This window comes from Amblyomma americanum, chromosome 1 (genome assembly GCF_052857255.1).
Source record: "Amblyomma americanum isolate KBUSLIRL-KWMA chromosome 1, ASM5285725v1, whole genome shotgun sequence".
In the NCBI taxonomy this organism is placed as follows: Eukaryota; Metazoa; Arthropoda; class Arachnida; order Ixodida; family Ixodidae; genus Amblyomma; species Amblyomma americanum.
The window spans coordinates 443,628,947-443,655,819 of record NC_135497.1 but is presented as its reverse complement, the minus strand read 5'-3'; the positions used below and the strand labels follow the sequence as shown (position 1 = coordinate 443,655,819).

The following is a 26,873-nucleotide window of genomic DNA, read 5'->3' as shown; positions in this document are numbered from 1 at the left end:
CATGCACATATGTACACATGAGAAAATGTCTCAGCACTAAGGTGTTAGACTCGCACATGTGTACATGAACATTGCTTGAAATCATGGGCTGCTAGGGACAATGTTAGCAGAGACCATAAAGCCAGAAAGGGCTCATCCTTTACTCAAGTAGTTGCAAAACATTAGGGCCATGTGTGCCTGTGAGATGGGAAAAATTCAAACCAAAGCCCTTTGCGTGCTCTTTCAACAAAGCCAGCCTCCTCGTCCTCTACACATTCACCCATAGCTGGTTTTGCATTGTGTAATTTGTTATTTACTTCGTTGTACCACGCGGACTGCCATTTCTGTCTTATTTTACGATGAATTAAGTTAATGCAATCTTTGAACGGTATATTTACTTTCTTTACATGCTGATAACAAGCTTGAGCAGCGCAGAAGTCCGCTCTTTCGTTGCCTTTAATTCCGGTATGGCTTGATACCCAGCAGAGTTTTACGTTTTGTCCTTTAGCTGTGGCTATTACTATGTTGTGTATGACATCAAGTATAGGACTGACTGCATTTCTAGAGTGAAGGGCTGTAAGCATGCTTAGCGAGTCTGTGTATATAATACTGTTTGGGAAGTTCTCGTTCACTATTTTTTGTATGGCTCCAGAAATCGCGTACCATTCGGCAGTGAAAATGGAAGCACACTGTGGAAGCTTTACTATTTGAGTGCAATCCCCTTGTACCACTGCGCTTCCTACGTTGGCATCTGTTTTTGAACCATCTGTATAAAAAGCTCTGAAAGTACCGTACTTTTCCTCCAGTGCAAGAAATTCTTGTATGATATGTTGTTGTGGAGTTTCTTTCTTCCGGAAGTGTGTAAGAGTAAAATCGCAGATTGCAGGGAAATTGTGCCATGGAGGTAGTGCGTCTCGTCTTTGCACAATACCAGGTAATGTGTTTAGGATGCCAAGATTCCGGCACATCTCTTCAAATCGCAAGAGCAATGGCCTGGTAGCTTGAGGTTTGTTGCTAAAAAGCTTTCGAGATGGGCACTTCGTAGCTATATGGTAACATAGATGTTTTTGTAGGGAATGGATTTTTAGAATGTACGAGCAGGTAAGCATGGTTCTTCTGTCTGTAAGTGATGGTTCATTAGTTACTACATATAGGCTGTTTATAGGTGATGTCCGGTATGCACCAATGAAAAGACGTAAACCTAAATTATGCACTGGATCCAGTCATTTAAGATACGATGCTCTCGCTGATCCATATAATATACATCCGTAATCTAAGGTGGAGCGTACCACGGCACGATAAATTTACAAAAGACATGTCCTGTCAGCACCCCAACGTTTGCGTGACAGTACCTTGAGTATGTTCAGGGATCCGGAGGCTTTCTTTTTCAGTGCGTTTATATGGGGCAGGAAATTGAGTTTTTTGTCAAAAGATATCCCTAGAAATTTGTGCTCATTTTTGCCGGGTATCTGTGTTCCGTTCAGGTGTATGAATGGGTCGGCTTGTATGCCTCGTTTCAGCGAGAAAAGAATGGCAACTGTTTTCTGTGCAGAAAACTGGAAACCGTTCTGATCTGCCAATGTCACTTATTTGTTCATTGTCAACTGTATTTGCCTCTCGCATGTTGTTATGTTTAAGGATGTGCAGGCTATTTGAAGATCTTCAACGTACACTGAATACAGGATGGACTTTGGGATTATTTTACTTCTGGAATTCATCTTTACAATAAAAAGTGTTGTGCTTAAAATACACCCCTGGGGAACCCCGTTCTCTTCAACGAAGCTCCTGGACAGAGTTGATCCCAGGCGTACTTGAAATGAGCTGTCGGAAACAAAGTCATTGAGGCAATTTTAGCATCTTACTGAGGATACCTAGGTCGCCCAGCTCGCGGAGGATTCCAAACCTCCAGGTTGTATCATACGCTTTCTCCATATCGAAGAAAACGGCAAGACAGTGCTGTTTGTGTCTAAAAGCTTCTCTTATTGATGTTTTCGAGGCGAACTAAATGGTCTGTCGTTGAGCATCTCTTTTTATAACCGCATTGATGGGCATCAAGAAGTTTGCGGGTTTCAAGGACAAATGTTAATCTTATATTAAGGACACCTTCAAAAGATTTCGCGAGACAGCTTGTGAGGGCTATCGGCCTATAGCTACAAGGGTGTTAAATATTCTGAGACAGTGACCCCCCCCCCCCGCACAACATTGGGAGCCGCCCGCTGCGTCTGAGGGAAGGATGCCTCGGCTGCTTCCAAGAACAGTTGGGAAGCACCCACCCATTTGTTCCTCCGAGGGAGAGCGGTGTCGATGTGTGAGGGCCGGTTGCGCAGACGGGACGATCGCATTGCCAAGGTCAGCAAAGCCAGACACTCAGCGACCCCGGAGAAGCGAGGCTCTCGTTTCGATGCTCTTCGGCCAGTGTTTCTTTTCTCTTTGTGTAGTGGCAAATAAATGCTCGTTCATTGTTTTTAACAGTATCGTTCTCAGGTACGTCATTGAAAAACAAACAATTCTCTGGTGCCGAAATCCGGGAAGAAGAAGAAAAGAGCAACGGAAACGCGAGGATAGCGATTGCAACTACAGCGGACGGCGGCGATGGAGCGACTCCAAACAAAGAGGAAGGTGATGCGCGCCGAACTGGACCGGCTTAACGAGGAGCTCGCGAGGCTATCGACGACGGAGGACCTGGGCCCCCAGCAACTAGATCGCATCGCGGAAATCTCAGATGAGTTGGATGTGCTAGCTAAAGAGATAAAGGAGCAAGATGCCCTTATTGAGCTGCATATTCATGACGAAGATCTAGCGGAGGAGTACAAAGGTGTTCGTCAGGGCCAAGCGCTCATCACACGAATGCGGACCCGACTTCGGCGTTACAGTGAAAAATTCTTCTAACGGAGCAACGAGCACTGTGAGTACAGAAGGCCCCGTGACCGCATCATCTACTGACTGCACCGGACAACTGAGATTGCCGAAGCTCGAGCTCCAGAAATTCTGCGGCGACAAGCTTAAATGGCAACCAGTCCACGAAAATAACGGCCTAACAAGCACCGAGAAGTTCCTTTATTTGCGGACAGCATTGACGGGGAAAGGGGCAGTAGCACTGACCGGCATACAGGCGACAAATAAGAACTACGACTACGTTGTAAAGACATTCCAAGGGCGCTTCGGGCGATAGGATGTGCTCGTGCAAGAACACCTCACGCAGCTGTTACACCTGCCACAGGTTAGAGCTCAGAGTGATGTCAACGTGCTGCGACGCCTCTACGACCACCTTCAACGAAACATCGCAGGACTTGACACGTTGGGCGTCAAATCGAACAGTTAAGGTGTGATGCTGTGCGCGGCTTTGTTTCACGTACTGCCCGCTGAGTGGACTGTTGAGTACCATAAGGCCCACAGTACGGACAAGGATGTGCTCAACAGCTAAAGTCTCCAAGCCATTCTACAGTCAGTTCGCTTGGAAGTAGACAACAGGGAAAAGGTACACGGAAGAAGCACGCACGTTCCTCAGCAAACACTGACAGCTGAACGCTCCAGAGAACGACTTCCCGACAGTGTCAAGGGCGAGGGCTCAGCGGCCGGCCTCCACGTGGGTGCCAAATCTAGCAAGGAGAGGTGCCCTTTCTGTGCTTCCGATATGCATGAGGCGGCAGAATGCAAAGCCCCTATCCCAATGGACGAGAAGAGAAAACTGAGAAACGAAGGGAGATGCTACCGATGCTCGAAACGAGGGCACATAACGAAAGGGTGCAAGAATTGGTCACTGCGCTGTGCGAAGTGTGGCCGGCATCACATCGCCTCGCTTTGCGACCCACCTGCTCCGAATGCCAGAGGCAAGACCACCACTGGGCTGCACTCAACAGCGACTCTTGACAGCAGCAACAAAACGCCGTGCTGCTGCAGACTGCACAGGTGTGGGTGGGCGGGCCTGAAAGGAAGCGCCTCGCTCGCTGTCTGTTTGACTGAGGCAGCCAGAGATCATTTGTCACCAAGCAGCTCTCGCGAGAACTGAATCTGGGGGCGACCGGCGAAGAAGTGACCATCTACCCTTTCGGTGGCTCGGCCAACGTCATGAAGGAAAAACGACGCCGAGTTAGAGTGTGGCTTAGAAGCCAATACAGCCGAAAAGAGCACTGCATTGAGGCGCTAGAAAGAGGCGCAGGAATGAAACTGCGGAAATGGAGGAATACAGGAATTTTATTGCAAGATATGTATATACAGTACATAGCGTGTGCCCGCAGAAGCCTCGCTCGCTGTCTGTTTGACTGAGGCAGCCAGAGATCATTTGTCACCAAGCAGCTCTCGCGAGAACTGAATCTGGGGGCGACCGGCGAAGAAGTGACCATCTACCCTTTCGGTGGCTCGGCCAACGTCATGAAGGAAAAACGACGCCGAGTTAGAGTGTGGCTTAGAAGCCAATACAGCCGAAAAGAGCACTGCATTGAGGCGCTAGAAAGAGGCGCAGGAATGAAACTGCGGAAATGGAGGAATACAGGAATTTTATTGCAAGATATGTATATACAGTACATAGCGTGTGCCCGCAGAAGCGCAAGCGCTTGTGGGCGGGCCACGGCAGTCACAACAGCATGCGGTCAATGCAAAACGCTGAAATTGCACAATTTACAATGCAAAAAGAAGAAGAAGAAAAAAAAATTAGCAATAACACAAAGCCGAAATATTACATATAGTTCAGTCAACAAAATTAGTGATTGATAATTATGTAACGCAAAGAAAATCTGGAGTTAATAAATAGAACACAAACAAGATAGAAATTAGAAAGCAACTCAGTATTTCCTTTCTTTAAAACTTTCAAAACACGCTTGCAGTCCAGATTTCACAGCCGTCAATGAATCACAATCAAACACCTTTGCAGGTAGTTTGTTAAAGTGGTAGGGTATATAGAACTGTCGTGTCCTTTTACCATAATGTGTATAAACCCTTGGAACTTTATAACACGCTATGTGCCTAAGCGACTCTGGTTTTTTATCTGGCTGTTTAAACTGTGCTGAAAAGTAGTTTCTCAGAACTACCACCTGCAAGTACAAGTCATGCAGAGGAATAACTCCTGCTTTAACCATTCTGGTGTTATGGTCGGACTTCTCGTAAGTAGTGCCATACAATAAATTAGTGGAGATTCTGCACAGGAAATTATCTACCTTCTTAATCTTACAAGGTGCACAAGAACCATACACTGAAACACCGTATCTAAGGATAGATTCTCCTAAAGATCTATACACAATCTGATGCAAGTTTATAGGTGTAGTGTATTTGATACGATAAAGCTGCACAGAAAGAGCACGGAGTCGTTTTAATAAATAGTCAATTTGGGAAGACCAACACATGTTGGAGTCAAGATATTTAACACTGCTCGAGTCGGGTAGTGGCGAACATTCGCATTTGGCACAGTTGCTACCATGCAGAATAACCGACTGGGTAAGATCAACATTCTTGTGCGGATTTCTGAAACACATTAACACAGTTTTGTTTATGTATATTTGATTTCCAGATAACCAGTCTACTATTTTATTGATATCGTACTGAAGTAATTTCAGTGCGAGTGGGCTTGATTCATGGGATATCACTAAAGCTGTATCATCAGCATACTGAAATAATTTTGCATTTAATGTTAGATTAACCATATCATTTACATAAACATTAAACAAAAAGGGTCCCAAAACAGAACAGAGCTCCAACATTAAACTCTTGCAACAACGATTCGATGCTGACGGCGTCGGAAATCCCTGTGCCGACACTGCAACGACGACATCAGCCATAGCAAGAGTATTGGGACTCGAGTGGGACCGAGAAGACGACGAGCTGAAGTATTCCCTGAAAACAGCGCTGGAGCTTCTCAAAGTCAACAGAAACACCAAACGCTTTGTGCTGCAAGCCTCAGCGAGAATATTTGACCCACTCCATCTCTTAAGCTCAGCGACAATCACAGTGAAGATGCTGTTTCAAGAACTTTGAATGCTTGACTTGGGCTGGGATGAAGCATTGCCGCAGGGCGTGAGTGAGAAATGGGGGAATTGGATCGACACCGTGCATCACCTCAAGGACGTTTTTCTACCTCTTCGATATGAGTGCAGTTCCGACGGCAGCACCGAACTTCACATATTTACGGACGCCAGCCCCCAAGCCTATGGAGCTGTCGTCTACCCGAGAAGCGAGATCGATGGAAGAACAACGGTTTCCCTGGTCATGGCCAGAACGCGTGTCGCACCGATCAAGACGCTATCCCTGCCACGGTTGGAGCTTCTTGGGGCCTTGATAGGCGCGAGGGTGTGCGCATACCTGAAACAATCTTTGGCCTTGAACCTCGACGAGGTAACTCTCTGGACAGACTCCATGATTGCACTATATTGGGTAAATGGATCAGCTGCTCAGTGGAAGCCCTTTGTGGCTAACCGAGTCCGAGAGATTCAAGAAAACAAACCCAATCAACTGGAGACACTGCCCTGGAGTCCACAACCTTGCGGACCTCCTAACTCGAGGAATTTTGCCAGCCACACTTCAAAGCTGTGAAAAGTGGTGGAAGGGACCGAAACGGCTTGCGCAGTCACCGGCAACCTGGCTTGACACACCGACTGATATTCCTGCTGAGACAGTCGACGAAGAACGAAAACCTACAAAGTCAGCGGTCATCCACGTTGCAGCACAGGCGCTGCCACCATTAACTGAAATCAAGCGCTTCAGTGATTTGAATCGTTTGCAGTGAGTTACAGCTTTGGTGCGGTGGTTCGTGCACAATTGCACTCTGCGGAAAGATCGTGTGGAGGGTCCGCTCAGCACTGACGAAATCGGGGGGGCGCAGCATTTCTTGCTGCAAGAGGTTCAAAGAGAAGCTTTTGGGAGCGGATGGTGCGCCGAGTAAACACAGCATTAAAGAAGGTGCTGGGCTGCAGCTACGTGAACTTCAAAGAGCTCTGTACCATTCTAGCGGATATTGAAGCCGTGATCAACTCGCGGGCCCTGACAATGGTCCCCTCTGAGGCAGGAGAACCAGAGCCACTGACACCGGCACACTTTCTTGTCGGAAAGCGCTTGACGTCTTTGCCTATCTGTGGTGGACATACCACAACTTCCAGCTCCGGCGAACTCACTCGTCGTTGGAGGTAGCGACAGCGCCTGACCAAAGGCCTGTGGAACCGGTGGCGAAGCGAATATTTGTGTTCACTGAGGTAACACCACTATTCCACTCCGACAGCATCAAGCGACCTGCAAGTCAATGATCTGATGCTGCTTCATGACAATTTCCACCCTCGACAGACATGAAAAATTGGCCGCATCGCGGAGGTGTTTCCTGGACGAGACGGAAGAGCACGCTCCTGTGTGATACGCTTGCCAGGTGGCATGACAGTAAGGCGTCCCATCCAACTCCTACACCCGTTAGAAGCACAAAAGGAATGAGTCAACACTCATTCGGCGGGAAGGATGTTAAATATTCTGAGACAGTGACGCCGCCCCAAGATGTCTTCACGGAACAACATTGCGAGCCGCCCACTGCGTCTGAGGGAAGGACGCCTCGGCCGCTTCCAAGAACAGTTGGGAAGTGCCCATTAGTTCCTCCAAGGGAGAGCGGTGTCGATGTGTGAGGGCCGGTTGCGCAAAGGGGACGATCGTGTGCCAAGGTCAGCAAAGCCAGGGCTCCAGTGTTTCTTTTCTCTTTGTGTAGTGGCAAATAAATAATCGTTCGTTGTTTTTAACAGTATCGTTCTTCCGTACAACATTGAAAAACAAACAAAGGGAAAGTTGGTGGTTTTCCAGGTTTCAGGAAAGGCACTATCACTGCTGTTTTCCACGCTTTAGGCATTTTTCTATGAATATTTTGTGAAAGAAATTCAAGAGTGCCCCTATGGCAGGCTGAGAAAGATGGGCAAGCATTTTGTAGTGTATCTGATCGGGTCCTGGAGCAGTTTTTTTTCCAGCAGGCAGTACTCTATTTCTTGGAGAGTAATTAAATTGTTGTATTGTTCCTTTCCCCCTCTACTTACTGGAAGTTCTTGTTTTTCAGCTATATTTTTGTGTTTAAGAAATGACTGCGCATGTGAGAAGAACTGGAGATGGCAGCGAAGTGTTCCCCCAAAATGTCTGCCTGTTCCCTTATGCTTGTTTCTGTGCCAGGTGTTGTCAGAAGAGGAACTGTGAATGGTGAGAAGGTGCCGTTTAATTTTCGAACCTGCTCTCACATTTTTTTTTTTTATGTGATTTGACTATTTAAAGTTGAAACAGAACTCTGCCAAGAAGCTTTCTCAGCACTGCGGAGGACGTACCGAGCTCTGGCTCTTGCCTTTTTAAAATGTATGAGGTTTTCTTGTGCTGGGTACCTGCGAAATTTACCCCAAGCTCTATTTTGTTGTTTTTTTGCTTCCTTGCATTCTTTTGTCCACCATACTTTGTGTTTCTGCCAGACTATTCCTGAAGACTGAGGAATAGCTAAGTGTGCGGCAGTAATTATACAATTCGTGAACATTTCGTTTATCTCATCGATGCTATCTTCTAAATTGGCTTGAGCTCTAAAAAGTTCCCAGTCTGCTAAATGCAGCTTCCAATGTCGGGGTTTAGTTGGGATGATTTCTGGTGCAGATGACAAACTAATAACACAGGAAGGTGATCGCTGACATATGGGTTGTCGATAACATCCCATTTAAAATCGTTAAAAACAGATGGTGAACTAAAGCACAAATCTAAACAGCTCATATTTCCCGAGGTTGGAGAGCAGTATGTTGCTTTTTCCATGTTTAAAAGACATATATTGTTTGTGAGAATAAAATCTTTGATTGTTTGCCCCCAGGGTCGCAGCGCTCGCTTCCTCAAAAAGGGGAGTGAGCGTTAAAATACCCTACTACCAGATATGGCTCTGGAAGTTCATCTATCAGTTCTTGTCAATCATGAATTGTTATTGTAAAATGTGGAGGAATGTATATATGGAACAGATTGTTAGTGTTTTGTAGCTGACGATGCTGACTGCAACCGCCTCAAGTTTTGTTTTGAGCTTAATTTCTTGAGCAGGGACGCCGCTTTGAACGACAATCGCGTCGCCTCCCGAGAGTCGATTTGCCTGTTCTCGATCGCGTCTAAAAGTTTTATATTTTTTCAGGACATGCACATGTTGTGGACCAAGATTGGTCTCCTGAAGACATAAAACTATGGGTAGCATTGACCCTAAAATATGTGTTATGTCACTGTAATTCCGCATAAGTCCTCTGCAATTCCACTGAATTAAAAGAGCCATGTTTATGCTTTTGAGAGGAAATGAAAGAGGATTTATTCATGTGGTCGGCCCGTTATGAGGGGACTGTCTTTTTTTCGCTCAAGAGAGCTGTTCCGCCACTGCAAAGCGGGCAGACTGGGGGTTACATCCATCACCCCGCCAGAGGTGCTGGAGGACCGCACAGCCACGGTTGGGTTAGTTTCAGGCCTCTCCCGAAGGGGGGAAGTCCTACGGGTAGCCGACCCATTGCCCGGCGCTCCCTGCTTTGTCAATGGCAGGGCAGCCTTCGCTGTCCCTGCCTGGGGCGTGGATGGCCCTGCCATAGGCTCTGTGAAAGCGGCCTCGGCAGGTGCCAGAGTGCTGTGTGGTGCTACGCCCCAGCGCACCACATCAGCGAAGTTTTGTTTTGCTGTGAAAGAGAATGTGTTCGTAAGCGCAAAACACCTTCTCGCTAAATAAAATGTTTTCTTTTGTCTTTATGGTGATTATCTCTTTTTCTTTCTTCCAGGACGGACACGCTCTGGGATATGAAGCATGGTCCCCTTCACAGCTTGCGCAGCGTGGGGCTGTGTCACATTCATCAGAATGGTGATCCTTCGAGGCACATTTTGCACAAGGTTTGCGACCGCGGCAACTCTATGAGCCATGGCCGAACCTTTGACAACTGAAACATCGGCGAGGGTTGGGTATATATGGTCTTACATTGACTTTCAAAAATCCCACGTCGGTTGTGTCGGGCAGTGTGCTGGTGTTGAAAGTAAGGATCAAGTGCTTTGTGTCTATTTCCTTACTGTCCTTCCGGATCTTGATTCGGTGCACATCTATGACGTTTTGGTCGCTGAGCCCTTCGAGCATTTCTTTTTCAGTGATGAGTACAAAATCAGTTCCTGATATTACGTCTCAGACAGTGTTCAGTGATCGATGTGCTGTTATGGAGACCGGGATGTCCCCTACAGAAGCAATGTTCGAAAGTTTCGAGCACTGGATGCACTCACGCAGTTCAAGGAGAAGGTAGCCGCTGGCCATTTTTGAGACCTTGTAGCCAGGGCCGAAGACATCGATTAAACATTTAGACACAAGGAAAGGAGATATTATTCTTGCTTGTTTTTCATCGCTTTGACTGTGGATTATGTGAAACTTGGTGAATGTCGGTTTCTTTTTGGCAAAAAAAATCTGCTGCTTCGTTCCACCCTCTTTTGAGAGAGCGATCTGGTTTTGAAATGGGGGGAGCCATAAAAAAAAAAATAGTTATTGGGTCATGGTGCCAGCCACCCACCACGGAGTCCAACTAGGGGACGGGACAGGAACTTGCAAGCAAGTCCTGCCCACGCCAGCTGTGCACCTCAAATATAACCAAATATGATGCAACTGAGGGTGGTTGGCCACACAAGGTTAGCACTCGCCGCCAGGAAAAAAGGAAAACCGAAGAAGTGACTAGGAGACAGGAGAGTTGTGAGAAAGGGGTAGGAAAGTAAAAGACGGAGGGGAGGACAGGAAAAGGCGACTGCCCATTTCCCCCGGTTGTGTCAGGCCGGAGGTGCCGTCTAGAGGAAGCTGGGGCCAAAGTGGTGTGTTGCTTCCGCCGAGGGGCCTTAAAGGTCCAAACGCTCGGCATCGGCTCAACCACCAGGATCCCCCTTTCCCCGGACACGGCGATGCCAGGCATGGCTAGGCGCGGGTGCTCGGGTCCGTGGTGATGCACTGTTCACCATCATCCCCCTGCGGGGATGTCCCTGCGGATGCTCGGGAACCCGTGGTGTCGCCACTCACCAACACCTGCAAGCTGCAGACGGCCCCCTGAAGGGGGCGCCATAAAGTCTGCACGACAGTTACTAAAAGAGATCGCTCCGACGATGCTTCTATGGTGTCTTGTGCACACAGGCAAGTGAAGCATGCCAGTCGGTGGGAGGGCAAATTCAGAGGAGAACCGAGGAAAAAAGCAGCTGAAGGGACGAGAGTGTTGCTACATTCAGTACCAAGGGGCTCCATCGGAAGCAGCGGGAGTCTCGTCTGTGCTGTCGTCAGCTACAGTTTGCTTTTGTTCACTTATCATGCAGTTTGAGAACTGCTTTCTATATAGAGCTGCCTCAACTTTCTAGTTTGAATGAGTGCATTTGTGAGCAAATACAGTGTACACAGTGGTATGTCGGACTACACCAGAAGCATGTGTGATTCAGAGAAACCCCAAGCTGACTAAGTGCCAAGATGTTGTGGGCGGCATGTTGCTTTTTACAGCTGGGTGCACTGTGAAATGAGAAAGTAATGGGCCGCACTCTTGCCCAGTACCCCCACAAAGGGGTCAAACAGGCACACACATATTGTGGTGCTTGAAAAATGCATTGGCTTTGAAATGATGTTCCATACGTGCACATTCTGTTATGGGACTTGCTTGGCTTTCGTTATCGAACAGGCAATCTTAGAGGTGCAGTTTGAAATCAGAAGACTGCTTTGAAAACTTTTGTTTACGTGCATTCCTATGGGTCGTACCCCCAGCTGTTACCCCCCAAACTGGCAACAGTTGCTTGCATCACAGACCAGTGTTGGTCTATATCGTGAACCACGAAAGAAAGCTCCGCTGCTTACACTATTCGCGTCATTTTCACTCTGTCCCACTTCAGTGCTGGCTTGTTGCAATGTCACACGAAACTGTGGTCCCCCAAAGAGGTCATCTCGATAAAATGCCACAGCCAAAAGTTTAGCAAGCTTCAGTGTGCAATGATAGTCACTGGTCCCTCTCTCCCATTTCTCAACCACCCCATTTGGTTTTTTTTAGCCAAAGGGCGCAGTCATCACTTGTGCTCACAGCTCTACTTGTTTAAGAGGGGGGGGGGACACTGGTCTCAGACCTACTTTCCTTATTTTTAGTCCAATCCTAAAGAAACTGTATCACCTTGCCCAGCTTTTTATACTGATTTCAAATATGAAATTGCTTTTTAATGAATTTGTTGGTTCTTGATATAAATAATTTTAATTAGTCATTTATTAGTACCTCGGTACAAAAAGAATGGCTCAATAAAAAATAATTTTTAACCCATGGCTACATAGTATGGTGAGTAAAGAGCGCAATAATGAAAGCAGTTTTTTCATTTCACCCTCATTAGTAATTTTACAGCACTTAGAATAGTAGCATTCAAACCGTGAATATCATGCATAGATAAACTTTGCAAAATTATAAATTCTTGAGGTGTGATTGAACAATTGTGCTTTGATTATTGCATACATTGTGCCTTCAGCTTCCCTCAGCAAACAATATGGCATGTATATCTGTCCTAGACGTTGAGATATTGACGTACTAAGACAGCCAGGTCTCCAAAATTTTTATGGTGTTAAATCGCCTGCTCCTGCATAAATTGAGCCCACACAATGATCTAAATTTAGTATTATGGTCAAAATACCAATTTCCTGCAGGAAAAAACTGGTAGAGTAAAAATAGTATCTATAGGCTCCAAAAATGTCATTTTTAAAAAATTGATTTTTGGGTCATTTTTTGGTCCCAAAGACCAGTGTCCCCCCTTAAAGCAGACTGCTCCTGACCGTCCTAGCCACCTCACAGAGAGCTGCTGGTGAAAGACAACCCTTCGCACGGCCCCAAGTGCAACGAAAAATTGACCTGCTGTATGTGACCTGCTTTGTCTAAAGTGTCTCACCTGCTGCGCCTCTGGGCAAGCCACTCGGGCATGCGGCGTGAGTGGCTTACCTAGAGCTGCAGTTGCGGCAGGCCAGACATGATGCAAATGCAAAGTGGTGGTGACATCAGCAACACAAAAGCACCACTCGTACAATCACCACCTGAGCAGTGCTGTGCTCTCCATGCACCCAGTTTTGGAATAAGAGTGGAGAAAGGAATCAAGCCGCCTAAAAACATTAAAGCGATAGCTGCATGGCCTGCAGCAGGGGTCATCATGTGAGCAGCACTGACAAAACTTCTGTCTCCCACGGCCCAATAGTCGGGATGGGGAGAGGAGTGTGAAAATGAAAGGTGAGAAAGCAGCGCTCCTCTCCTATGAACACTTCACCTGCTGTTCTGCATGCAGTCAGAGCCAAATGGTGACCCACAGCCGAGGAGAGGGAAAAGGTGGGAGATTACTACCCCTTAATTTTCCCACAAATGAAGCTTAGTTGTTGACTTACAAGCACAGCACAGTGCACAGCTGGCCACATTGAAAGAACGAACAGTGATGATGATTATAAAGAGATACAATATGAAGGAAGGAAAAACCTAGATGCTACTGCAACTGTGCGTTTCTAGAACAGGGGCTCAAATGCTCAGGGACAGTGGACCCCAGCATAAGGCCCTCTGGCCAAAAAGTTTGCAGACCCCTGCTGTAGGGCATCTCATGCAGCACATATGAGGTTCATGTTTTTTTAAGATCACATCAACTGCGTTTTTCTGCAGAGGAACCATCTTAAAAATTCCAATTTCAATGCTGCCTTTAAAGCAATTAAAAGAGTTACAGACTTTTGTTAACAGACTGTGATGGTTAGTGAGCCCTTGAATGCCTGCCAAGGCTAAAAAAACATTCAGTGAAGGCAGGATCATTGCAGTAGTCAAGCTTTTATTTTAGAAATCTGTTTTCTCTGAGAAAGTCACTTCGCGAACATGTAGAGGCGCAGACATAAGTAAACGGAGCACTCTATTCCGCTCTAATTGCAATCTCGCCATTCCTACAGGACATCAGGAAACATTATTTGTTCATGAGAACGCGAACTATCGCCTACTACTAGCGTGCACATACCACAGTTGACTGTGTCAATTAGGAAGCGAGTGAAAAATCTTAGAAAACAAAAGCGTGCTCCATTTACTTTTGGCCGCACCTGTACAGTATTTGCCAAAAGTAACCAGGCTGCATGGTTAGTTTCTTCCTCATATAGTGGAGCCCCTACAGCTTCCCTAAAAACCGAAAGCTATTGGAAGGTGAGAAAAAGGGTTCTCCTGACCTCACAGTGATTTATAGCTTGATGGGTGCGACAAGTGTTCCGCTATGCAACTGAGAAGCAAACTGGGCAGCCGGGTCACTTTTGGCAAAGGGGGTACATATATGCACCTGCACAGAAGCAGCACATGACAAAGCATGCGGATCACCACACACAGATAAAGCATGTCTGTGTGTGTGCCCTGAATGAGTAAGCCCTCTGTCAAGGCCTACACTGCAAAGAATAATGAGAAGAAATGATATGCCTAGCTTCTCTCCCGACCAACTTCAATAGCTGCAAGCGTGTTCCCCACCATGCTGGATAGCTGGGCATCAGCGGTGGCCAGTTGCGCCTCCAGTTGGCTAGACACCTGCTGCTGGTCCCTGAGGCGCTGCTGGGCATCAGCAAGGAGCTTCTCCATGCGGCTGCACTCCTGCGAGTCCTCAGCCATCTTCTGGTTCAGGTTGAAGATCTGCACAGAGAATGCAGCCCAGGGACCAGCTAGACACATCCAATGAAACTTCACACTTTCACTCGCCCTTTGGCACACACTCATACCGGGTCAACCAATTCCAAATATTTAAAAAAATTCCACGCAAAAGATGAATATGTACAGACATGTGGCTACATGACACAAAGTGCAGAACAATGCAGTGACACACAAATTCTTTTGATATCAGAGCGATTATTGACTTTACTTTATCACCCTCTAAAGCCATGGGCGCACTAAACATACCGTATTTACACGATTGTAAGTCGACCCCCCCCCCAAATCGCATGTCCGGAACCTGAAGAAAAAGCCTCTGACATACGCCAAGTGCGACGTGAGCTCAACAATTGTGGCTACCCACAGCACTTTGTGAACGCTGTAATACAGCAGACAACGAGACCAGCTCAGCCCGTTCGCCTACCTTGCCGTGCCCGAGCTGCAATACCCTATGTGCCAGGCGTGAGCGAGTCATTGGCCCGCATTTTTCGCACCTACGATGTGCATATAGCTCACGTGCCTGCGTGCAAGCTTCGTCATGAGTTGGTGTCCGTAAAGGACAAGCTAAAAAAGGAAAGGTTTCCCGGAGTAATTTATAAAATCCCCTGCTCAGACTGCGATCACTCCTACATAGGTGAAAGCGGAAACTTTGAAAGACGGCTGAATGAGCACAAGAATGATGTCAAGAAAAAGAAGGCTTGTTCCAACGCACTGGCTGAACACGTTGAAAACACGAAGCATGGTATCGCTTGGGAAGAAGCGGCAATTATCGGCCGTGAGAAAAACTGGATGTCACGCCAATATCTGGAGTCTCTGTTTATCCAGACAACAGATCAGACGCTCAACCGTAACATCGGCAATCTACCGCCCTCGTACGCTAGATGCCTGCGACGATTAGCACAACGTACTTAAGCTTTGTGTGCGAAATTTTTCCATCAGTGAACAAGACTTCCGTGTGGAAGTCGAAACGTCCTTCCATCTTGACAACACCTTTTGGTCGGCGCTTCATTATTTTCGCCAATGTATTCACCCGACCAGACGAGATTTCGTCGAACCTTAGATTTCATCATGCTACGAAGGTCGTATGGCCAGAATTTCATCACTCAAGTGCGCCAGTTCGTTTCGCTAACCGTCCGGCTTTCTGCATTCAAGGCTCATCTAGAATTCAACCTCATATGCAAAGCCAGGAACCTAACCCCGCGGTCCCTCCACTTGCTACGACCGGTCGATACGCCCTTCGGTCATAGCGTGGTGTTAAGAGCAGAATGACAGTTGCTTCAAGCCAGAATCCTGGAGTGCAAGGACTCAATAAGGCACCTTCAGAACCAAGCCTTTTTTGCCCGTCGCCGCCTTGAACACCAGTGTCCGAACGAGTTCGTCAGCATCCAGTTGCACGCGAACTTCGTAGCTAGTCTACAGTCTGGTCAGCGTGGGCGCACACACAAAGAGAAGCTAATCAGACTGCTACCTGGCCGTAAAGGGAGTCCGGCCAACAGACCTACCCCCACCGTCCACAATCTGTCTTCGTATAGGCCTACTCGAACAGAGCTCGCCGTTCTGGAGCTTGGTTTGAACTTCAATACGAGAGCGGCTCCGGACGCAAGAAAAATCATCTGTGCCGTGGAACAGGCTGTGGGACGTGTGGAAAACAATCGCCGAGAAGAAGCTCGTACCCGTGCGATCAGCATACTCGCCAAGCTGCCACATCGGCACCCCACCCCACTCCTTGCTCAGGAGCGTGATGCAGTCAGGAGCCTGCGGAGCAATACGGATATCGTAATCCTACCTGCTGACAAGGGCAATGCCACCGTCATCCTAAACCACAGCAACTACGTTGAGAAAATGACGAAGCTTCTGGAGGATGATGGCACGTACATGCGACTCAAGCGGGACCCTACACTCAAGGTAGAGCGAGAGTTGCAAAGGCTTTTGACAGACGTCTTCCAGTTTGTTCCACCACAGCACAGGTCGTTATACTTCACGCTCCTCTGCCACAATGGATCTGCCCCTGCTATATATGGCCTCCCGAAGATCCACAAGCCAGGCGTTCCAATGCGACCAATAGTGGATTTTACCCGCTCTCCCTTGTACCGGCTTTCAGGCTACTTGCACAAAGTTTTTTCGCCACTCGTTGGCAAGAGACCGACTTTCGTACGCAACCCCTTTGATTTTACTGAAAAAATACGCGAAATCACGATTGACAGCGACGAGATAATGGTGTCATTTGACGTCAGATCACTGTTTACCAGCGTCCCCGTGGATCTGGCGGTAGAGGTATGCCGTTCAGCGCTTCGAGACGACGACGGACTGAGTGCTAGGACACCCATCGATCCATCGGACCTGTTGAAGCTTCTGCAGTTTTGCTTGAAGAACATGTACTTCATCTTTCGGGGCACTGTCTACAAGCAGGTTCATGGCACTGCCATGGGAGCATCTATCTCGGTCACAACAGCAAACCTCACAATGGAAGCACTGGAAAGCCGCGCTTTGGCTTCGTTCGAGCCGCGCCCGAGGGTCTTCCTGCGGTACATTGATGACTGCTTTTGCATAATCAAAAAGAATGCCTTGGCTGCTTTCACGAACCATTTGAACAGCATGGAAGATTCCATCCAGTTTACCGTCGAGGAGGAGATTTCTGGCCGTCTTCCCTTTCTGGACGTCATGGTGGAGCGACGTGATGACCGCCTATCATTCAAGGTGTACAGAAAGGACACGCACACAGGTTAATACCTTCACTTTAATTCAGTCCATCCTACGTGCCATAAGCGCTCCGTCGTTTCTACCCTCGTCCGTCGTGCGGAAAGAATATGCTCGAAACCCGAAGAAAAAGCCTCTGACATACGCCAAGTGCGACGCGAGCTCAACAATTGTGGCTACCCACAGCACTTCGTGAACGCTGTAATACAGCAGACAACGAGACCAGCTCAGCCCGTTCGCCTACCTTGCCGTGCCCGAGCTGCAATACCCTATGTGCCAGGCGTGAGCGAGTCATTGGCCCGCATTTTTCGCACCTACGATGTGCATATAGCTCACGTGCCTGCGTGCAAGCTTCGTCACGAGTTGGTGTCCGTAAAGGACAAGCTAAAAAAGGAAAAGTTTCCCGGAGTAATTTATAAAATCCCCTGCTCAGACTGCGATCACTCCTACATAGGTGAAAGCGGAAACTTTGAAAGACGGCTGAATGAGCACAAGAATGATGTCAAGAAAAAGAAGGCTTGTTCCAACGCACTGGCTGAACACGTTGAAAACATGAAGCATGATATCGCTTGGGAAGAAGCGGCAATTATCGGCCGTGAGAAAAACTGGATGTCACGCCAATATCTGGAGAGTCTGTTTATCCAGACAACAGATCAGACGCTCAACCGTAACATCGGCAATCTACCGCCCTCGTACGCTAGATGCCTGCGACGATTAGCACAACGTACTTAAGCTTTGTGTGCGAAATTTTTCCATCAGTGAACAAGACTTCCGTGTGGAAGTCGAAACGTCCTTCCATCTTGACAACACCTTTTGGTCGGCGCTTCATTATTTTCGCAAAAAAAAAAAAAAAAGTTGACGTGAATGTAAGTCGACCCCCCCAATCAAATGTCCGAAAAAAAAAAAACACCGGTGGAGCGCTTCAAAAAACGAAAATTTATTGCATAGATGGGCTATTCATCTTCACTTGAGTCATCTTCAGTGGTACTGCTGTCGTCGTGGTCGCCGCTGCGATCCCACAGCACATCGTCCTCCATGGAAAGCCCGCACTTCCAAAATGACCGCACCACGACATCGCGTGGAACGGCCGCCCAAGCGGAAGTCACCCACCCGCACACAGCCGCCAGGGAGGCTCTCTTCACGCGCCCCGTTGGCGTAAGTTCCCACCCTTCTGCCGCCAGCCACTCGTTGTACTCACGCCGAAGCAAGTCCTTGAATGGCTTGTTAATGCCAACGTCTAGCGGCTGCAGCTGCCCCGTCAGACCGCCGGGAATCACCAGCATATCTGTATCTTCTTTTCGGAGCTCTGCCTTCACTTTCGCGGTAAGATGGATGCGAAATGAGTCCAGCACGAGGAGGTTCGGATTGCGATTTTTGAGGGATGCCCCTGGCCTCAAAAGCCACACCCGACGGTACCAATCAATAACTAAGTCGTCCGTCATAAAGCCTTTTTCGTTCACTCGCACAATCACACCTTTCGGGACCATTTCCTTTGGCATAGTTTTTCTTTTGAAGACAATGTACGGTCGGAGCTTTGTGCCATCTGCCAAGCATGATAGCATAACAGTGAACCGAAGTTTCTCGTTTCCGGTCGTGAGAAGCTTAACCTCGCGAGCTTCCCTCACGCTCACTGTTGCGTTGCTCGTCATGTCGAAGTTGACGGGAGTCTGGTCCGCATTGCCGATTTGGCCGAGCAGGTATTGCCGCGAGTCGCGGAGCTTGAGGTAGTGCCTATGGAAGGCGAGAACTTTCTCCTCGTAAGCAGCAGGCAGCTTCTGGCATACACTAGTACGCCGACGAAGAGAGAAGCCAGCCCTCTTCATAAATTTCGAAGCCCAAGCCCTGCTGGCTTTGAAGTCTGTTCGGAGTATTCCAGCTTCCGCAGCAAAGACCCGGGCTTGTTGCGTGATCATTTCACATGTCACTGGAAGGGACCGATCACGTATTTCGGTGACATACGCTGCAAGCTTGACCTCCAGCTCCAGAAAGCGTCCCGACTTCGGCCCGCGGAAACCTCTTCGCTTGGAGTCGCAACCGAAAATTTTGTCTCGCTGCTCCCGCCACTCCCGCACCAACCGTTCAGAAACGTCGAACTTGCAGCCCGCCGCGCAGTTGTTGGTTTCTTCGGTGTAAATGATGGCCTCCCTCTTGAACGCTGCAGTGAATGAGCGCCGAATGCTTTTCGAACCTGGAGAGCTCATGGCGAAGCACGTGGCCGGCAGTCGAGTCGAAAGCACCAGCTCCAAGCGCCACCAAACAGAGTGATCGGTGTCGGGGCGTCGGCTCTTCCAGCAAACATCGGCATTCCCCAGAAGCGCCGCTGTTACGTATTGCGCAACCAACTGAAATAGCGACTCTTCCATCAGCTAGCGACACTCCCGGGCGCTGGCGCAGATTCCGCGATTGGAACCGCGGGACAGCGGCCCTTCCCGCGAGTGAAATAAAATGAAATTGGTTTTGGGGGAAAGGAAGTGGCGCAGTATTTGTCTCAAATATTGGCAGAAACCCAGTTGTAAGGGAAGAGATAAAGGAGGGAGTGAAAGAAAGGAAGAACGAGGTGCCGTAGTGAAGGGCTCCCGAATAATTTCGACCACCTGGGGATCTTTAACCTGCTGTACTGACATCGCACAGCACACGGGCGCCTTTGCGTTTCGCTTCCATCAAAACGCTGCCGCCGCGGTCGGGTTCTAACCCAGGTATCCTGGTCAGTAGCACTGAACCATCGCGGTGGGTAATGGTGTGCGCAGTAAAAGTAAAAAATGAAAAATCCTGGCCAAAAAGCCCGCGGAATGCCTGAATGCTATGCTTGGAGCCGTAGAGCAAACAAAAACTTCTAACATCGCAGTAGCATCCCTGATAGTTGTTTTTCTTGCTTTTATTAGCAGTTCAAGGTTTCGTTTCGATTGTAAGTCGACCCCCCCCCCCCCCCACTTCAGAATTTTAAATTTCAAAAAAGGGTCGACTTACAATCATGTAAATACGGTATTACAAAAAATATATTACACTAAAATAAGTCAACAGACCTAAACCCCGCTTTTAATACTCTGTGCACTCAGCTGCACTCCACAACATAGTTCACAATACCCTAAAGACCAAATTCAAGAAAAATTTAAAAGGAGAGTAAGCATTCTAGCATGTGTGCTGCCACGTATATAAGTACCTCTTATCGTCCAGAATTTCATTTTAAAGCAGATGACAAAGAACCAAGCAAGATCAGGTGGCTTGGTGGTTTTGAGGGGCTTAACACCCCCAAAGTGACTCAGGCTATGAGGGACGCCGTAGTGGAGGGCTCCCGATTAGGGGTGTGCGAATATTGAAATTTACGAATACGAATCGAATACGAATAAAAAATGGCTTCGAATATCGAATCGAATATATGGCCAGCACAAAAAAATAAATTCAGAAAAGATAAACAAGCAAAAATTGTTGCTCCTATTTTTTTCAAAATAGTGTATGGCCTTTGCAACTGAAATAAAAAAAACTAGACTGCCTGAGCACTGTATAAAAAAAAAAAACTTGAGGTGCGCAAAGATGTATACAGTAAAAGCTCGTTAATTCAACACTGACGGCACCGCGAAAAATTGTCGAAATATCGAATGAACCACAAAAAACATGAAATTTGCCCCAGCATGACATACCTTTATTTGGCAAAGAAGTTTGTTATCGTCGTCTGCTCGAAAACGCCGATCCATTTGATGAAGCCAGGACTGAAATATGTTGGACGTCATCCAAGCCTTCCTGTTGGCTTGGTATTCAACCGGAAGGCGCCGCGCGTTCTTGAAGCACCTCGGCTTCTGAGCCTTTCCGATCACTAGGAGAGGCAGACGCTCTGTTCCCGTCATGTTGGCGGCAAGTAGCACAGTGACCCTTTCTTTGCTTCTTTTCCCTGCTGTGCAGGGGTCACCTTTAAAGGTGATCGTCTTATCTGGGAGTGCTTTAAAGAAAAGCGCTGTTTCGTCGGCGTTAAATATATTCGGAGCGTCGTACGCAGCTAGGTGTTCACGAAGCCCGGTGATCCGCCACTCCTCGATCCTGTCTTCGTCCACGGATGCTCTTTCGCCACACACTTTTAAAAGTCAGATTGTGACGGCTTCTGAAGCAAGCAAGCCAACCTTCAGAAGCTTTGAACTCTTCAAAGTTCATTTTTGTGGCGAACCTTTCAGCCTGGGCACAAATTAATGGCCCACTCACAGGGAGGTAGGCCTCACGTGCGTTTATAATCCATCGCATTACGGCTTCTTCGAGTTCCGGGTGGGCCGCAGTCCGCAGTCGTTTCCTTTTGTCACCGTAGGCTTCACTGTCAAACGCCTCCATAATGCTGTTTTCATTCTTCACGTAAGTGGCCAAGGTGGTTCTTTTAACATCATACTTGACCATCACGAGAGTTTTGCCCCATAGACTCCTATATATAATTGTAGGGACCATGCGTGCAGGTCGAATTATCCGATTGTCCGAATTAACGGGGGTCGAATTAACGAGCTTTCACTGCTACTTAATTGAACTGCATAACAGTATTCAACCTGTAATGTGCTCAGGCAAAATGCAATCCATAACACGACAAGACTGGAAACAAAAATAACATGATGGCTAGTAAAACCTCATTAATTCGGAGTTCAAAGAACCGACAGAAATGCCCAGGTTATTTGAAGGTCAATTTATAAAATGCCCCGTGGCCCCGAAAAAAAAAAAAGTACCGAAAATGCGGTAGTCTTATGAGGTGGCTCTATCGTGCCAACACCTGTAATCCTGTGACGAGCACAGTTTCGGCGTGCTGGAAGACATCGCGAATGTAAGTGAGATGGGAATGCGCACTGACGTCGGAATGGCGAGACTGTTTCTAAAAAAGGAAAAGAAATGACGAGCGACGTGGAAGTCAGCGTCTGAAAGCGGCATGGTGCTGAGATTGGACTACTGGCGAATGCGCAGGTCGACAGTTGCCACTGCAACGGGCGAGTGGCCAAGCTCAGAAACCAAAACTACGCGGCCAGGTTATTTTTTTGACCAAGTGACAGGGGGCCCTCCGAATATTCTCACACCTGCCGTTAGGTCCAATTAAGAGGTGCATGGGTTACAGTGCACCATGCAATACGTGGCATTTTTACAGGATCGCTTGCCCTGTTGTGAGACCTCGACTCGCCCCTTCGGGAGCCTCACGCGAAATTCCGCAAGTAGGATTTCCCGCATAGCGTAGTTGACCAAAACAAGATGGCGGTGGTCACGCTCAGAGAGTTAAGGTATAGAGGCTAGAAGGTTTGACTAGTGTCGTGAACGCGCCAGCGGAGAGGAAATAATTTGCAATGACGGCTCACAGATGGCGCTGCAGCTAGCAGGTGTGTTGTGCGCGCACTCGGCAGCAATGCCGGTAAACGCATTTCACTGCGAGCATCTCGCTATAACGGCTGCGATATTCGTCTGGCCAAAGCACAAAATATAATACGAGTGTCCATATGTTCTGCGGTGCATGCGGCGTCGGTCAGCAGCGATATTCTCAGCAAACCACTTTCGAAGCTACTGCTTCAGGTGGGCATAGACTGTTGAAGCCGCGAGCGCTTATATTTTTGCTTGTTTATGCTTTGGTTAACACATTTTCGCAGGAAAAGGAACAAGGAAAAGGTGCGCAACAAGACACTGACGAAGGGAAATTAACGAGCGCAACACGACATGCGTAGAAACAAGAAAGGCTCGTCATCCAAGAAATTGAGCGCGTCTTGTATATAACGAATGAGCGAAATTACGGCCTCACGTGTGGAACGCACCATTCAAGGATGGTCGTTACAGCCCCGAATACATTAATGTAATCACATAAATAAGGGAACAGAACATATTAACGCAATGTTTATTTACAGGAACATTTCACTGATGCAGTTCCATCGGCATCGCCTCAGTTTGAGCAGTTTTAATTTTGCTTCTCGCGATTGGACGCCTTATCTTTGCTCATTGCCTTAGTAAAAAATGCAACCTCGTCAAACATAACACTTAATCACATCCCTTATAAGAGCGCGGGAGTGCTCGTTGCCGCGGACTTCTTGGAGTTCATGCCCTTGTAGAAAATGTAAAAACGACATCATGCTCCCAGCATGCAGCTCGTTTCTGCTGAAAAAGGCAGTGAATGCATTTTCTAGTTTAGTTACTAGCACTTCAATGCGCTTTGGAGCGTACACCAAACCTCCATGGTCAGCCTGCCTCGTCAGTGAGGCATTCTAGATCTCATTTTTATCAGCCTGTAGGGGCAAATTAAATAGCCAAGGCAGATGCACATGCGGGGCATGGGAATCTTTTCAGTGATTTCCTGACAATGTAGCCATGGCACAGAAAATGAGTCGGCTGTTGCTTTTCTTTTCTACGCAGCCTTTATGGTCAAACATGCTGTCCTGCTCTTGCAGCACTGCTGAAGCATGTGCCAGGTTTCCCTCGTCCAACAGGTCATCAATTAGGCTTGCTATCTGTGCCGCCTTTTCTTTCCTTGCATCACAGGGCTGCAGAAGAGAAATTACAACCTCAGCTGGTGAATTTCCGTTCTTTGGCGGCTTTGCCAATTATTGTAGAAGGCAAGGTTATTACTATAAGCAAAAACTGCTCTGGAGAGGGGTGGTCATTGCAGCCGAATGATTGTCTTACAATTCCAAATAAATTCTCCAGTTTGTCTTGGCTCAAATTGGCTGTCAGGAAATAATTGTATTTTAGTGATGACGTCACATAATTCACAAGTGACAGTGTGCTTTTCAGCGTCACTAAGTCCGAAGGCAGTCCCTGCACTGAGAAATCCACCGCCGTGCTGAGCGGCATACCGTTCCCATTCGTTCAAGAAGGTTAGAAATTCTAGAATTCTCGCACTTGCTGCCTCTGGGCGAAGCCCTTTGGAGAGCACCCTTGATGTCATGACAAATATCAAGCGTTCCATGAGCTTCAGAAATCGTTTTGTTGGCTCAGTTGTACGAAAAATTTTGTCTAGCTTATCCTTGTAAAAAAAAAAAAGTCCTTTCATAACCTCATCACTTAACAGCTGGAAGGCAAGGTAGACACGCATTTTGTCAAATGCATTCGGCTGCAAATGGGATAAAGTTAAATGTGGCATGACTTTCAATGTAAGCGCGTCTTTGTCAAGTTCCACGCTTCTTTGATAACGCCGACGTATGCATTACCACCTAGGATCTGGACTCCCTTAGAAGTAAATGCATTCCTTATATATTTTACGATGTTAGGAAAATCAGAAATGAAATGAAGGTTCCTTGTTTTGTCCACGGGATGTTGAACCTTGCACTTGATTTCCTGGGCTAATGCTGGAAAGATGGAAATGCGCTTCGATTAACACAATAAACAATATCGTGGTCACAATGCAGACACAGATTAGCGAAGCGGAAGCGCACCAGAAAGACGCGCTTTCACTCGACGAGAGACATGAGGAGCTGCGGCGGCGGCGGCATCGGCTTCTCTGCTCGCCTAACTCGCCTGCCGCGAACAGCGCCACCTACGCTAGCATCGAAACAGGCTTCGGCGCGGCGGCTGGCGAGGGCGCCTGCTCACGACACTAGTCAAAACTTCTAGCCTCTATAGTTAAGGTGACAGAATAAATGCCATGGGTGTGGGCATTAATAAGATAACATATTACGGAAGGATAAAAAAATAAACGCGCTTTCGCGTTGCAATTGTTAGAAGCGGGTCGTCCCCCATCTTGTTCACAGCACGTGTGGTATGTGGGAAAGCCCACTTGCGGAATTGCGCACAAGGTCAAGCCTAGCGGCATCGGAATGCAATCGGTCCACGCGATAAACGATGGATAAGAAAGAGAACAGGGCCTTTATGTTGTTTTCCTGGAACTTTAAACTATATATTCAGTTCATTGGCCCAGATATTGCGCTTCTGCAACAATCAGATTTATGAAAGTCGGCGCGGTATACGATCGCTGCCGAGTATTCGGGAATTTTCGAATATTCAGAAATTCACGAATATCATTTCTCGAATACAAATATGAACCGAATATGAAACATATTCGATTCGTATTCAAAATTTCGAATATTTGCACACCCCTACTCCCGATAATTTATACCACCTGGGGTTCTTTACCATACACTGACATCGCACACTACGTGGGCCTTTAGCATTTCGCCCCCATTGAAATGCGTCCGCTGCAGCCGGGATCGAACCTACACCTTTCGTGTCAGCAGCTGTGGACCATAACCACTGAGCCACCACAGCAGCAGCCAAGCAAAGTATCACAGTATCATTACACATGAGCTAAGTAAGAAGTAGAGACAGATGTCCTTGTAATGGCAGGAAGTGTCTTGCCATCAAAAAAATGAAGTTTTCACTTGTACAAGACAGAACAACAAAAAGGCTGCATGTTTAAACTGTTGCCCAAGAATATCAATAAATAAATAATAAATAGTATTTATGGCTTATGGGGGTTTAACGTCACAAAGCAACTCAGGCTATGAGAGACGCCACAGCGAAGGCCTCCGGACATTTCGACCACCTGGGGTTCTTTACCATGCACTGACATCACAGTACACGGGCCTCTAAAATTTCGCCTCCATCGAAATTCGACCACCGCAGCCGGGATCGAACCCGCGTCTTTTGGGTCAACAACCGAGTGCCATAACTACTGGGCCACCGCGGCCGCTAACAAATAATGTCTTTATTTGCACCTTATAAATACATGGTACGGGAGACCAGCCGTAAAAGCTGTCACAATCAACAGCTTGATAAAGCCCTGTGTATACACTTCACAGAATCACAGAAGCAAAGAAATAGCATGCCTCTTAATTGAGAGAAATAATATTCTCTCAAAATAATTACTATGAAAATATACAGAACCGTGATCAAACGAAGCTAGAAGCAGTTGCAAAAGCAGTTTCACTTACAGGCATGAACAATGAAAGATACATGTGTGACGATAATGCTTGGATCAAAAGTAGCGAACAAGTGAAGCACATTTGATGCTTCAAATAAAATATGTACCTACATATTAAAACTGAACACAGACAAGCAGTACAATCAGGATAAAGAAAATCCACCAGAGAAAACAGAAATGGCAAGGAAGCAACCTATTAGGTATAGAAGTACCAGCGGAGTTCTTTAAACGTCATCTTTTCAAGCTGAAAATGTTAATACACATTTCCGGCACTCTTTCACTTGCACTTTTCAAGTGAGATATGACGGAAGCACTCGCACGTAGATGCATTTTACCTAGTGAAATCGTGCAATCTTGCTTCTATTAACAATAACTACACAAAAAGCTTGCCTTAAAGGGACTATGCAATGAATTAAAAGTCTCTTGTAAATGTTTTCAATGCTTAGAAATGATCCAAAGAACCATTCACACAAAGTATGAGCCTTCGGAACTGAGCCGGCAATTTATTATGAATTTTTAAAAACCGCGTTTTTCAAAATTCGCGGGCCGAATGGTGTTCTCATAGTGACGGATTTTGCAACTAAAATCGTGAAAATATACGTCACTAGTTCAGTGATGTCGGCAGGCCACCACACACTGTCATTCTCTGGAGCCACGGCAGCCACGACGCCACGGGCAAACTTCCGGTAGCCGTGAAAGTCGTCTGCTCGTGTCGCCGCGCGAGCCCCTCGGGC

The 26,873-nt window shown here is 47.3% G+C and overlaps 1 protein-coding gene across 2 annotated transcripts in view; it reads right to left on the bottom strand.

The window, feature by feature from the left end:
* LOC144115921 (golgin subfamily A member 1-like) overlaps window positions 1–26,873 on the bottom strand; it is a 143,573-nt gene that overhangs the window by 54,791 nt on the left and 61,909 nt on the right. For both annotated transcript variants that reach the window (XM_077650550.1, XM_077650551.1), the window contains exon 11: window positions 14,418–14,576. In XM_077650550.1, the coding sequence (XP_077506676.1) occupies window positions 14,418–14,576 (159 nt within the window). The remainder of the gene's footprint in view (window positions 1–14,417; window positions 14,577–26,873) is intronic.